This window comes from Oryzias latipes, chromosome 1 (assembly GCF_002234675.1).
Source record: "Oryzias latipes chromosome 1, ASM223467v1".
Taxonomy (NCBI): Eukaryota; Metazoa; Chordata; class Actinopteri; order Beloniformes; family Adrianichthyidae; genus Oryzias; species Oryzias latipes.
In genome coordinates this window covers 16,568,449-16,583,536 of record NC_019859.2, presented here as the reverse complement: position 1 = coordinate 16,583,536, position 15,088 = coordinate 16,568,449, and the positions used below count along the sequence as shown (strand labels likewise).

Genomic DNA, 15,088 nt, shown 5'->3' with positions numbered 1-15,088 from the left:
AAGGTTAGCTTTCGGGTGACACTGAAACATCACCCAACGAGGCTTAAGTTTAACCTGACAGTTTGCTGCTGTGTTGACTTGGTTGCCATGGTTGCCAGGAGACTGGCAGACACTCGTTTGCCCCCAGCTGTTCTCTGTGCTTTCTAAAGAATCTACATTAGGGCCCAGTTGTTGCGCTCGGATGCCAGCAGGGGCTCTGATGTCACAGTTATGACATGGGAAGAGTCAAGATTTATGGCCTCACCTGGACCAAGAAGCAAGTGTCGTATTTAAGCCGGCGAAGAACATTCGGACCTTCAAGACCTCTATAAACTACCAATGTAAAAGGAACTTATACCTTTCCTTGAGACAGAAGTGGTAATAAAATGTGTACTTTTTGTGCACATTTTAGTATCCTCAATTTTGTTTATATGGTTCAATAACGTAGCAAAAGAGGAAAATTGTCCAGAACATTTTTACTGGGGTGAGCAAATCGGGCCTTAGATTTGTTTTACTAAAATTGCAAATTTTATTTAATGTTAAAAAACATAAATCTGTAATATTGTTGTTCAAAATGTTGCCCCACTTTAACCAATGCACAGAATTGTTTAAAATACAAATGAAACTTTTTAATATTTTGTTTAATTCTGCAATCGTGGATGCAAAAAATTAATTAAAAAAAAAATACCTCACTTGGTTCACACAGTGCTGCATGTAAAAAGCTGACAGTGATTGTTTAATTTAAAATAAAAAAGTGGAACGGGGATCACAATACACAGTACTGCTGCCAAATGCCTGTAGATCGAAACATTCAGGTTTTCAAGCAAAACAGAAGCAATAATCATTTACCACAGGAGGAAACATGAGGATATCCCTTTAAAGATCTACTCTGATGGATATTTTGTTTAGTGTTTTTAACATCGAGGCATTTTTCTGATGATGGAGGACATATATTAAGAAAATTAAGTTTTAAATTGCATTCCTGAGTATATCTTTGCTTGAATGTGAATCGGGAGCTGTTAGACCTTACGATGAGTCCACAGCAGAAGAAAAATAGGATAAATGGTTTACTTGTATAATGCTTTTCTACCTTCCTCGAGGGCCCAAAGCACTTTACAGTCACAGGCCCATTCACTCATTCACACACACATTCACACACTGATGGTGGTTCCACTGCCGAACACTGGCGCCGACCTTCCACCAGAGGCAAGGTGGGGTTCAATGTGTGGGCGGGCAAGGAGGGAATCGAATCTCTTCCGATCAGAGGTTGAGCAGCTTAGGGTTGGAGATGGAATTGTGAGTTAAAAGGGGCCTAGTTTCTAGATGTACATGCTGTTGACTTGTTAGGTACCGCTTTTCTGTTTTTGCAAGGCAAGGATTAGTTTGGGTCATACTCAAAGTTCGAAATATCAATTTGAATTTTCACCAAATTCAGCAAAATGTTTTGCCAACAAATTAGATAAGAATTGTAGATTGAGATATCATCGAGTCCTTTTTTTTCCTCCAATGCCTATCTTCCGATAGTTCCACATTGATTGTAGGTCTTAAGACTTTCCAGAAATTCACACATCCTGTTTCATGAGAAATTTGAGGCTTCCAAGACAATCAGAGTTTGTTTTTTCATTTAAATTATGTCTTTCAAACTAATCCATCTGTTGTAAATTATAGATAGAAAATCTTTATTTAAATGTTATATTTTATTAAGACACAAAAAAGAAGTTTCCAGGGCACATTTATTATCAGGTGATGATAAATATAAAATAAATCTAAAAAGAGGGAAACAAAAATTAATTCACTTCAAAATATCTTAAGACAAAGAGCAATTATGGCTATGTGAAAAGTAGAGCTAATTCATAGGCTTTACCTTTTTAGATTCAAGTTTCCGTTTCACATCTTGAATAAAGTTAAGACAATATCCACCCATATTCTGTACCCAATCCAATAAAAAAGCAGGATTAAACAAATCATACATCATAAAACAAATGTAGGTGATGTCTGCATTTCTGAGGCTCAAGTTAAGGATATAAACAGTGATCCAGTGGCGGAATAGTGTTCCCACTTCTACAAATGTTACAGCTGAAACCACAGGCATGGTGGCAGATCCAGCATTTTTGTTCATTACAACTTTAGTTTATCGTCTCCAGTGTGAGATTTAAGAAACCCGTTTTTGCTGTAACCTCGCTAAGACTAATTACAGTGGTGCTGTTCATGTCCAATACTACACATCAAAATATACATCCTGTATGTGCCCTTTCATAAATACATTTTTTACAGGAACCAATAAAAAGTCAAGGCCAAAAATGTTGAGTTGAAATGACTTAAATACTTGCTGGAATGTAAACATTGCCTGTGTCACATCAAAGAAAATATTTACCACTTTTAATTGGTATTTTTTAACTGCTTGAGTAAAAAAAAATTGTGAATGTGTTGCTTTAGTCCCTGAAAGCAATAAACTTTTTAGTAGAAATAGTTCATGATGTTCTCTCTACCAGCTGGAGTCAAAAACTCTCTTGCACATGTTTGAGTTTTCCTGATGCAGAGGGAATTCAGAGCCAGAGACGATCAGCCTCCTCTGCTTTCGCAGCTGAGAGCTCTTCCCTGAGGACACGTGCTCGTACTTGGTAAGATATTCCCTAAAAGAAAAAAAGAAAAACAAAGAGTTGGAGATTGACAGTTCATTTAGGAGCAATTGGTGAATTTTTTTTTTAAATATTTTAACAGTACCTGACTGGGAAGGTAGCTTTGTCCATCTGCATGCACACCAGAAAAGGGTATTCTGAGAACTGTACAGTGGTGATGAAGTCCAACGAAGCCTCAGTTTCGAAGCTGACCTCCATGCCTGCCCTTAAGAAGTCCATGTCCACAGTCACATTGCCAGTAACCACTAACGCGCCCCTAGAATGGCAACCAAAGAGAACTACTGTCAACACATTTGACAACACTTGAGTCATGCATGTTTGTGTCACCTGTTGTTTTTCCTTTTAAAACTTCAAAACTGGCAATGTGAGGTGATCTATTGGTTCAAACCTACATGGTTACCTCTGGTGCCCAAATAGATCAAATTCCTGTTATTGATAAGTGGGGCAGCAAAGATTTGATCATGTACAAAAAGGAAACAGCAGCCGTTGTGGGATAATATTATATTGTTGTAAAAAATAATGTTATTTAACAAAAATGATGGATGTTTAAACACTTCTGAACAGCAAAACTTTAAAATTCCCAACCTACTTTTTAGAGTATTCAGTTTTCCGAATAATCTTTTTTATTTAAAACCAGGAAAATAAAAAAGCTTGAAATATTATCTTTTGACACGTCAGGTCTTTAGTTGCCATTTTTAATGATCATTTATCTACTCAATTTTTCATGAGACATAGTAAGGTCACTCAGAACAGTCACTCATAATTAGGATTTTTTAAAATCTAATTTGTGACTCAACAGCACCAAAAAGTGCAGTGTAGTTTACCTTACTATGCTACTGAGCTTCTTCTCCATGTTTCAATTGAAAGTGCAGAAAATCTAGCCTCTGTCACTTTGTCCAGAGAAACATGCTTTGGAAAAAATGCCTGTGTGGTTTGTTCTGCCTCTATAGATAGCCCGCTCTACTATTATCAGAGTGGAAGAGGTACAACTGTGCTGAGCCATTCACCTGCTTCTGTCATTCTTCTGCACACAAGCGATCTTAAACTCTAATTTGAAGACATGACAAATGTTTTTCCGCCGTCTAGAAGTTGGAGTAAATGGGTAAGTAAGTCAAAAATGTGTTTGATCTGTTTCTTTAAGGGACTTTCTCTGAATTGACAACATAGTGCAGCTGGATACCTGGGTAATTTCCAAACTTGGAACAAACAATGAGCCCTACCCGCATTATGGATCAGTCTTCTGCAGAAAAACCTCATTTATTTTTTGAATGTGAAAAACCGGCAGCATTACGGCTAAGCCCTGTTTCATTACCAGCTGACATGTGCCGTCTGATTCCAGAATGATGATGTGCTGCAATTTCAACTGCTGCGTGTTGACCGTGACGTATTAAAATAGAGAAAGCAAACACAACTGATGTCACTGTCACACGAGGTGAGGAGGCGTCACTGGAACATCTGAATCAGACGACACTTATAGACCCAGCCGGGTTCCCTTGTCTCCAGCATCAATGATCCTAGCTGGAGCAAAAATAATTTCCCATTTAGTGACTAAGATTATTTTCTGAGAAATATCTGCCCATCAAAAAGACCTTTGACCTGCAAGTATGTTACATCATACAGTACATAGTGTACTTTGGGCAAGATAATCCAACATGTGTGTACATATACATGTTGTCCTGGTTGTTTGTGAAAGCCTTACAGTCACTCACTTAAAATGAATACTGAACGCTTTTGAACCATACCTGTTGTTGACGCTGGTCTTGGACTCCCTGTACCAGAGGCTTATCTCCATCCCTCCAGAAATGTCAATGGCTAACCCTCCTTGAAACTCTGCATTGGCCTTCAGACCAGATTGCAACTGAAGCACCTGCAGAAGGACAGATTGGGAATAAAGCAACACAAACACGTTTTTAAATCATTTTACTTTACAACGGAAAGATAAATGAAATTCAAGAAATGTATTTAGAAAAGTCCTTGTTCAATGTGCACACATTTCCTCCCAGTCATTACTCAACCTGACAACTGCAATGCAAAACAACTGTTGGGGAAACTGCCACAGACAGCAATGGTGTCAATGTCATGTAATACTTGATGCTGCAAATAATCCAACTTTCCCTGGGGAAATGCAGGATGTTTGAATGTCTGGTTCTCTATTCAGTCTGTAACCCAAGTGATCTCTGCTAGTATAACAACTACTCTTTAACTATGTGAAGTCTATTTGTTATAGAAGGAGGCAGCCAAACATATCTTTTTGACTTACTGACCTAACTGCAAAAGATTCAAGAGTCAAGATTTAGTTTTTTGTGGCTTTGGTGTGAAAAAAAGTTAATGAGGTTTATTTGCACATTCCATGTTAAACACAAACAGAAATGGCAAGATACATTTTAAAGTTTTGTGTGTGGAATTTAACTTCTTTTTTTCTTTTTTGTGATTTTTGTTTTCTCAGATATTTTAGATAATTTTATGAAAATTAAGACAGCCTTAAAAATAAAAAATAAATAAAATAAATGTCTCATTTGAAATTATTACTTTATTATTGTAAAATATTGACTGTTGTACTCATAATTCTATAAGTTTATTCTTGTAATAGGTTGACAGTTTTCTTCTTTTATAACTTTATTCTTGTGAATTTTTTACTTTTTCTCAAATTACAACTTCTTGCAAAATTATGACTTTTTTCTCTGAATTTAACTTGTAATTTTTTAACTTTTTAAAATAATATTTCGATTTTATTCTTTTAAGTTTACAACTTTTATTCTCATAATTTTATATCTTTATTCTCATCAAATCCTTTGTTTTTATTTTTATCTTGGCTCTCTTCCTCTGTTGTAATTTTTTTTTCCTATTCTGCTTTGCTGAAAATGGCATAAACATTATCTTGGTAGCTCAGTAAGACTGCCATAAATGTACAGTCAGCTTGTCACTGTTTCGTGTGCAAAAGTCAGATTCAGGTTTAAAAAACAGCAAAACATGAGTGCTTAATGAAAAACAGAACTTTTTCAGTGAACCTGCAAATGTAAAAAACCCTCATATGATGGACAGTTACACATCAACTGTGCTGTCCCGTGTTTTTTACTGTGAGTTAGGTGTTCTGGTACCTCAGAGTGGTCAGTCAGCAGGATCAGTCCCTTCACTACGTTCATGGGATCTCCAGTCATGGAGAACATTTTGGCCATGAGGTCGCTATAACCTTTGAAGAAAGTGACAGGGCGAAGCTGAACATCAAACAGCAGAGCTGACATCCCAGCAAATGACTCCAGGTCTTCCTCTCCTTCATCAGGCGTTGCAGCAATGAGGGACTCCAGACCCTGGGCCTCAATCGCCACCTGAGAAACAGGTTTAACAGCCGATGTTTATTACCTTGTGTTGGTGTGCAATTATGCTGTACATTTTTGAGATTTGAATAGTGTGTATACCTGCAATCCATGAAGCATTGCATCTTTACTAGCACCATAAATATTCATGTTGCTTCTTCTCAGGATCCCAGAGCCTGAATACAGGATGTCCAAACTGTATGTGGAGGTTAAGTCGCCCGATCCTGCAAGAAAAGGACTGATTTAACTAATAAAGCAAGAAAAATATACTATTTTGTGTTTTTTACAAGGAGCAGATTTAGTTGAATTACACTTAAAGCAAACGTTTTTTAAAATAAATGATCTCTTGTAGATTCTGAGAACGAAAAAGCAAAGCCTGCTCTGATTGAACAGTGGATGTAGGCCAAAAACAAAACCGGATTTCATAATACAATTACAGTTTTTACTACTAGGGTCCTGAAAAACACATGCTAATAATAGCCAGCATTATGTTGCATTACAGCACCATAAGTTGCTGGAAGACATAATATTAATAAAAAAACTGAAACAGTCTGCGTTAATTACTTCAAAATGAGACAAATTTGGATGATCAGGAGTCTGCAATAGTTCCAGCAATAAGGAATCTGATTAGATCATTTTAAGGAGTCCTTTGCACAATTGGACAAGAACATTTTAATAAATCTTCGGTAAATATTAATAGATTACTCAGTCTTTTTGTGTGTAGTGAGTGCAGGGGGCAAGTTTTCTGTAGTTTTTAAAAATAATTTAATCATTTTGCATCATGTATGTGAGGTTTGAAGATTTTCTGAATTCAGAGACAGTTTTAATGAAGAAATATTGGAAAAGACTTTGTATATCCTAATTAAAAATAAGAGATGGAAAAGTATGTTGTCAGTCTATTCTTTGCCAGGCATGTATCGAAGGAATCTTTTCACTTTTATTCTTCACTGGTTTGATTTAGTTTCTTTTATGTTCAAGAACTGGCCCCTGTTTTAGGAGAATCATGTTCTAGTAAGAAGCAAACTCCTGTTTCAAGGAGTTCAAGCAATCTGGTTCAAATGAAAATGTAACTGTGTGCTACTGTGAGTTTATCTGAATTAGTATGTACAGTATTCTTTTCCATCTGCATTTGCTTGTATGTGTATGCCAAGACACTTGATTTAAATTTACAAATACATTTACTAAAGTCTAAATTTCAAAATGGCTGGAGGTTATAATTTTGTAAATATATGCAAGTTAGATAAGATCATCTGGACCGGGTATTGGACATTTCAGTCAATGAAGAAGAGTTTATGAGTTTAAATGCAAATTGAAATGATAGTATACAAGATGTTATAAATATTTATATTGCATATTTGAGCATACATTATTTTGTTAAAAGTTATTTATAAGGAATCTACACATAAGGGGACAAAGCTTCATATTTGTATAATTAAACACATGTAGCTTTGCTGTTACCATCTCTGTTTAAAATGTTTCCACATTAGTTGCAGAAAAAATGAAAAACTAATGATGTCTATTAAAAAATATTTGTATTCTTTTTTTACTTACGTGCCATGAATCCTGAAAATGCAGAAGATGACCCAACTTTAGAAAAGCGATCATAGTTATGGGAAACCATGTCCTTCAGAGCTTGTCGTATGACCTTACTGCAAAAACACAATAAAATAATTACATTATTTTATTATTCACAATGGTCACACTATTGCACATTTTCATTTATGTTCAGCTTCATAACAAAGTAGCTTGTGTTAATTGTCTTTTCCCTCTAGCACACCTTGCAGGAAGCTGGAAGCGAAGATTGTCTTGGATTTTTGACAGCATGTATTTGTTCATTTCATGAGGCAAGTTTCCGATGGACAGGAGCAGATTTTTCACCTCCATGTAGGAGGGGTTGCTGCTGAGAATGACATCAGCAGCAGCGACTCTGACGTTTTTCTCATAGATCCTCTGAGTCTGGTGGTAAATCCTGTTGACTGTCCTTTTGACCTGAAAGAGGGTTTTTCCATTTGTCCAGCTGCTTTCATACTAAAATTCCTTAAAAGTTAGCTTTACCGTCACTCACCTCACTGGTTATGAGACTGACGTCATATCTCTGCAGGGCTGTCAGTGCGATGGTGTTGTAAGATCCCACCTCTGACTCAGCATATTTGGTAAAAATTGGAATGGCTTCTGGCAGAAGAGAATTCTTCAGGGCCAGAAGGTAAACCTGGACCTCAGACTCAACTTTTGTGTTGTCCGGCCCCTCTAAGATCATTTTCTTCACCTGTACCACTGTCTGATAGCAAGACATTCAACAGAAAGTCATTTATCTGCTCTTTTCTTGCCAAATTTGGACATGTTATCAGTAAAGGTTGCAAGAAAATTAAAACAGTAATGTGTTCCTCACTGGTAAGTTGCAGCCTCCTTTCAAACAGAGCTTATGGACCAGAGCTCCCATAATGATCACAACGGATTCTTTGATCTCTTCACTGCCAATCTTTCCTTTGGAAATATCCTAAATAAGGGCAGAGAGTAAATCACACATATAAAATCGATAACTAAAAACAATTTAAAAGTAATGCAGTTTAGAATGTGAATACTGTTTTTATGGCAATAAAAACAAAAAAATGCCATGTTAGGGCTTTGAAAGACCCAGTCCAGTCATGTTTTAAACTATATTAAAAGCACTCCCAGTTGTTTTTCAAATTATGATTTGTCAATTTTAGCCGAAAGTTTTCAAAAACTGTTTGTTTTCTGAAAAGTGGCAGTTGTTTATTAGAATTTCGGCTCTCAGTTGTGGGCGGGACATCTGATGCAGAGCAACCCCGCCCCCTTTCACCTCCTTTGTTACTGAGAGCTTGGAGTTTGGAGAGTTTGTGGTCCACTCAGTATATTTTCTATGTCCCAAATAAATTCTTTTTTAAACTGCATTTTTGCGTCTGCTCCTGATTCACAATGATTTAAATAAAGAAATACTCAGAAATACAATTTTAAGCCTAATTTTCTTTGCATGTGTCCTCTATCATCAGAAAAATTCCACTATATCAAATTAAAAAGACGATTTTCACAGCAGTGGGTCTTTAAGAACTGATAAAAAAGTATTTCTAACTTTACCTTGGTTTTTGCATAAAATTTTTAAACTAAGGAAATTACGGTAAATTAAAAGGATTAAAACGCAGCATTTTAACACAAACTCACCAGCAAAGCATGAAGCATCCTCTCATTGGGATGGGAGGCAAAGCCACACGCATAAAGAAATCTCTCCTGCAGAACCAGGCCCTTTGCGTCGGTGAAGTTCAGAAACTCAATCATGGCATCCAGAGACTCTGGAGTTTGGGAGGAGGTCACGGCGTCGACCACCTGGGGTCTGATGTCAGCAGAGAGCAATCAAACAAAACAGCGCAGAGATAACAGCATCCATCAACCTGCAGTCTTCGAAGTTTAAACAATTTCAGCTGACAGCACGATGCCAGTAGAAGAAAACATGATATTGCATGAGGTGAGGGATGGTTTACAGAGAAGTCTTGCTGGCACTCTTCAGCACTTTTAGGATCTCGTCCTTGGACGCCTTCCTAATGCTCTGGATCAGGGCCAGGAAGCTGCGAGGAGCCGACGCTTTGGACAGGCTCGCTGGCTCCAGCTGCTTCTGTTCGGCCTGCCAATGCTCAAAAAGCTAAGGGGGGAAATTAAAATGGGACAGGGAATTGGAGGACATATCATCTTCAGTCAGTAATTAAAATACAAAAATACACAGTATCTGGTTACTAATGTGCAGCTATCAGGAGTAAATTTGTAAATAACTTGAGCAGCTCATCCACACTTTTGTGCAGCCAGTTGGAAATAAGAATGTTTACTGAAGAAAAAATAGCTATTTTATTAGTGCAACTGCTTAAGCTCCTAGTATACTTATAATAATGATTTAAGTTACATTTTTGCTGTTTTGGGGTTTCTAATGAACAGCAATGTCCATAAGATGATCTACTGAAATGCACTTATGAAATGTAGTCTACACTTCAATTAAATAAAAATTTATAGCTTCCAGGATTAAACCTTAAACATGTTTTTTGCTAATCAAAAATTGGTAATTACACAAAAAAATGTGATAGTTTGTGGGGGGGTTTCAGAAATTTTCAACAATTTACTTTGTCTTTTGCATTTTACTTCAGGCTCCCAAGTGTGGGTATATGACCTAATACACAAATCTGTCTAGGAAAGCAAAAGGGTAAAGAATAAATACACACCGTTGGACAGCCTTTGCACTTTGATTTGACTTTCTCCGCCACAATTCCAACAGCAGCGAGTTTGCCATCAACTGACTTCACAACGCTGGCAACATCTTTCCCAGCAACCTCCGGTGGGCCGGCCTCCTTACCAGTCTTGACGAGGGTTTGCCTAGAAAGGTGATAGACATGTATTTAAAAGATTAATAAGGTATTGAAGGATCCATGAATACTCATTTGTGCAAATCCAACAAGAGGAGGGATTTAAACTACTGTGGAAAAATAGCAGTGATGGAAATCTACTTCAATAGGTAATTTCTTAGCTGGTTTAGTGCTTAATGGTGTTCTTTTGATAATTTTTTACTGAAACATCACAAGTTTTCCATACCTGGACACAACTTTGGCTGCAGTGGATCTGCGAGCATTGACAGCCAGTGAGTGCGTTTCTTCAGCCACAGCAGAACGGATAAAACCATCTTCTAGGGTGAACACCGTAACAGAGCTGGACTTCCTGCCCACACCCAACACCTGGAATGGTCATTATAAAAAAACAAAATTAGCAACTTTTCAAACAAAATGAATGTTTAGAATGATACGTTGGTTTTGGTTTTTGACTAACCTTACTATGTGTGGTAAATCCAGTTTCTGAAGTCTTGCATGTGTCCAGGATCTTGGTTCTTGTGATTTGATCTTTAGCTGCCTGGTACTGGACAGTACATCTTCCAGAAATGTCATTCTGTTAAACAACATTACTAGTTTGATTAGTTGCATTCATTAAAACCTTTCTTTTTCTTTTTATCTCTTAGGTGTCTTAAATCAATTGAGTTATTATCATTCTATAATTAAATACAAAAAAAGAAGTATGTAGTTTACCTCAACAACCTTCCCAGTTTGGAGCTGAAATTGCAATAAGCTAGCCAGGCCTCTTTTTAGGTTCTTGATGACTGCAGGTTCTGTCCAGTAAGAGTAAAACGCTTTTGTCTGCAAAGGACATAATCAATAAAAGCAAGTAGTTTAATCCAACAGCCACAGTTTAAATCAATTATATCACCCTATTCTAAAACAGGGGACAATAAAACTTCATTATCAATTCCTTCCTGAATTGCATTGGTTATTATTCTATTGTGTGCAGGAAAACATTATTTTAACAAACTAGCTTTTGAAATACTTCAAGAACAAGAAATGATACGCAAACACTTCAATTCCATCAATGGTTTGGTGTTTTGTTAAAAAGTGAAAAATTAGTTTCCAAAGGAATGAATAGAATCCAAACGTTCTATTATCAAGTAGTTTTTGGGACTAAAGTGATTGAAATAGTAACATTCTCTTGTTTTATTCACTCCACATCAAAATTGGTTAATAAGGCATCCTTAATAGGGTCACGGGACTCCTCTATTACTGCAGTGCAGTCTATGTTTCTAGGTCATTCTACATTTTTAACAACAGTTCCAGTCAAAACAATCATGCATGCAAGTGAAAACAGCCCATGACAATAAAATTCAGTTTTTTGAAACAAATCTGTGGCTCCTAGTTACATTATCAGCCAGGACCAAAACTGAACCTATAAGAGCCTTTTTCCTCAAATTCTAAAACAGAGGAAACCAACGCAGTAACACCAACGGAGACGCAGAGCTTAACGTCACATTGAACCAGACATCAAATCTTTTATAAAATGTCTCCATAAATGATGTTTGAAGTATTTTTTACTGAAAGTAAAAGAAAACCTTGATGCCTCTCCACACATCCAACACCCTTAAAAAACATACATGAAACAACCTGTTGGTGGTTAATAAATACTTAAATTGATAAAAATGTGTGTTTCAAACCATTTACAGTGAAAAATACTGATAAGAAAAGATAAACGTTTTTATGAAAGTAATTTTTGCTTTTGAGGTTGAGGTTAACCCAACATTCAGACACAGTAAAGTAAAATATTAACAAACAATTAATCTGACAAAAGGGTTACCAGGCTATTTATTTTGCTTTGCAAAGCTGCAGGTACACTAAAATGCTTACACAAGCACTAACAAAACTCATTTCCTTCATTTTTAGACTAATAGTCACTTATTTCATTTCTCAAATGCAGGTTTGTCTGTCAGGATGAACTTAATTAATCGAAAAACAGTGTTATGACACTATAGCGAGCAAACGCAGATGCCGCTCCAACCTCCAGTTATTTTTTTACTGCGACTTTTTCAGCTAATAACCCTCTGAACCTTCTGACCTTTGCACAAACACACACATACACAAACATACACATTTCTCTATGGTATTTCCCCTGCCAGCGTCATCACTGCATTAAGAGAAAATAAGTACACTTTCATTATCTGAGCGCTTCTGATAAAACACTCACTTCCCACCATCCCATTATTTTTTAGAGGCTTCATAATGAGAGCTGGTTAAAAAATGCTTATATTTTTGGAAATAATGTATCTTAACTAATCTTTGTGTTCTGATTTTTAATAATCAATTAGAAGTGTTAATGTTCTTACCTTTCCATTTTTCAGATGCACCAGGAAAGGCTTGGTCAGAGCTGCCAGTTTGTTTTTTCCCAAAATGCTTTCAACCGTGGATCCTTGGAGGATGTTTTTCTTCCCTGATCTTGGCGACACGTGATCGATCCTCACGTTTGAGATCTGTTGAGTTGAGCAAAAGTCTTGAATAGCATTGTTTGTGTCTGCATAAATCTCAGCCCTCTAACCAAACATTATGTTTCTTTTAGCATAATCAGTTAGAAAAAGGCAGAGTTGTGATGTAAAGTGGTGTGAGTGCTAATGTAGCGTTTACTCTATTACGTTTTCCAGGCGCAGGTAAAATCATTAGCATCCTTTTAGCATTGTAAGACATTTAACTTTCAGGAGAGTCCTGCCTATAGTTTAGCTTATTTTTAATTATTTATTTTATAAATGAAAATGTTTTAAGCTGCTCAGTGTAAATGAATGGAGACTCTTAAAATCATCCCATTACTTTTTGTTCTTTAAAGAATAAAACCTTCAACAGACTTTCAGCTATAAACTGCAATCAATTTTTTAAAAATACGGCAATAGTTTACTCTGTTTGACCTCAAAAATGTAGTGTTAGATCTATAAACTGTTTCAAAAAAACATTCTAGTTGGCTTTCATCCGTTTTCATTAACTTTCAGCCCACATACAGCCAGTTGAATCAGCTGGTCATCCTTGCTGCTTGGATCCCTCCAGACCAGGTTGATTTTGACCTCAGAGGAGATTTTGTAGCCAGCCCCGCCCTCTTTTGACCCCTTGGCCTTGTCCAGCAGGACCTCGGTGGTGTAGCTGAATTTGTACAGCTGTTTGTTGTGGAGCTGAGGTCCAGCAGCAGCACCTGAAGAAACAAAGGAAAAAGTCCTCTGTTAAAAACAAATGTACCAAACACACATGTGGGCAGAAAAAATCCTTTCAAATGTCATTTTGTTTTGAATTTTATCTCAATTCTATCGACTGATGACAAATTTCTCACCTCTACCAGTTAAATAGGGTCATGAAAAACAAGACATTAGGGCAGAAGTGATTCAATCATGAGCCATTTGCTTTAGTGTTCCAGGTGAGGGAGATAAAAGCCCTTCCTGATAGATGAGAGATTCAGCCGTGAGGAGAGGATGACTGACGTGTCATTTTCTGATTTCATCAGTTTCACGTGTAGCTTCAGCTTGCTTCATTAAACAGCAACATTCAGAATTCTCCATAGATCAAAAAGGTAACTACCGATCAAATCCATTCATTTGAGAATTTGAGCCTTTGAAACTTAAAAGTATGGAAGGTTAGAGAAGTGAAACCAAGTTTTCCTTAACATGTATACCAGTTTTTTGTTGAATTACACACATTTTCTGAAACTTATCAGACATTTCATTTAACCTCCAGCTCTGCTAAATGCTTCCACACAATGTCCACTAACATAAAACAAAAACAAACTTACTTTTGGCAGATGCTGAGAGACAGGAGGCAGCACAAAGCAGGAACAGAACCACAGCAAACATTGTAAGCTCTCCCTGCAGCCAGATTGTTCAAACCACGAGAGAGACTGGCTGGAGGGCTCCAACAAGGCCAAAAAAAAGAGAGGAGCAAAGCGAGTCTGAGCCTCTCCTGTTCCGCTTTATCTGCAGGGAGGGCAGACTCCAAACTCCACGCTCAAGTACTAAGTACGAGATAATGAGCAAATCATTAACGTCCTTCTGCATAGATTTGACCGGAACTGCTGCTATTGATACCGATGACAGTGATTAGTCCGCCTTCAGGTCCTCTTTCTTAAAGGTGAGGGGGCGGCATCTGCGTTTGCTTGCAATAGTGTCATAACAGTGTTTTTTGATTAATTCAGTTCATCCTTTCAGACAAACCGGCATTTGAGGAATGAAATAAGTGACTATTAGTCTGACAAACTCCAATGAGACTTGAGAGAAGCAGTTTTTGATCGTTCAATAATGTATCTAAACGTGTCTTGGAGTTACCAGCAGCTGGCAGAGAGACGTCCTCATGTCACGCACCTTTCACCCACTTTCCTCTCCGGATAAACGGTCGGTCTGTCATGTGCTGATTGGAGGAAATCACTAACATTGTCAAAAATAAATAAAAAAAACTTTCCAGTTCTGTTGTTAAAAAGCATCTTGAATTTTTAACTATTGTTAACAGTGTATCACAAGCAAACACAAACATTTATACTGTACATCTTTGGTTGTGACTTGGTGACCTCTCAACCCCAAATTATTATCTAAATTATTTATTTATTACAAGTACATCACATAATGAAAATACAATAAAGCTTTAAGTTATGACAGTTTAAAAAAACACGTGAATACTATACTATAATATTTTTGCAACCTTATCAAGTAAACATTAATATGAATGGGTGATTAATGATGTTGTCATGCATAGTAGGCATTATTTTAGCACTGCTGTTTATTAAAGAAAACCTGTTTAATATAATTCTACTTTTTTTTAAAGA

At 36.8% G+C, this 15,088-nt stretch overlaps 1 protein-coding gene across 1 annotated transcript; it reads right to left on the bottom strand.

The window, feature by feature from the left end:
• Positions 1-1,657: 1,657 nt before the first annotated feature.
• On the bottom strand, positions 1,658-14,297 carry mttp (microsomal triglyceride transfer protein). Its single transcript, XM_004084287.4, has 18 exons — positions 14,066-14,297; positions 13,287-13,474; positions 12,627-12,770; positions 11,008-11,115; positions 10,754-10,870; positions 10,523-10,662; positions 10,156-10,306; positions 9,430-9,587; positions 9,113-9,281; positions 8,322-8,429; positions 7,998-8,210; positions 7,710-7,921; positions 7,484-7,581; positions 6,035-6,156; positions 5,717-5,944; positions 4,361-4,485; positions 2,704-2,874; positions 1,658-2,612 (listed from the first exon to the last, which is right to left on the bottom strand). Exons 1-18 carry the CDS (start codon positions 14,124-14,126, stop codon positions 2,465-2,467), a joined length of 2,661 nt encoding a protein of 886 aa, XP_004084335.2. The 5' UTR covers positions 14,127-14,297; the 3' UTR covers positions 1,658-2,464.
• Between the last annotated feature and the right edge of the window lie 791 nt (positions 14,298-15,088).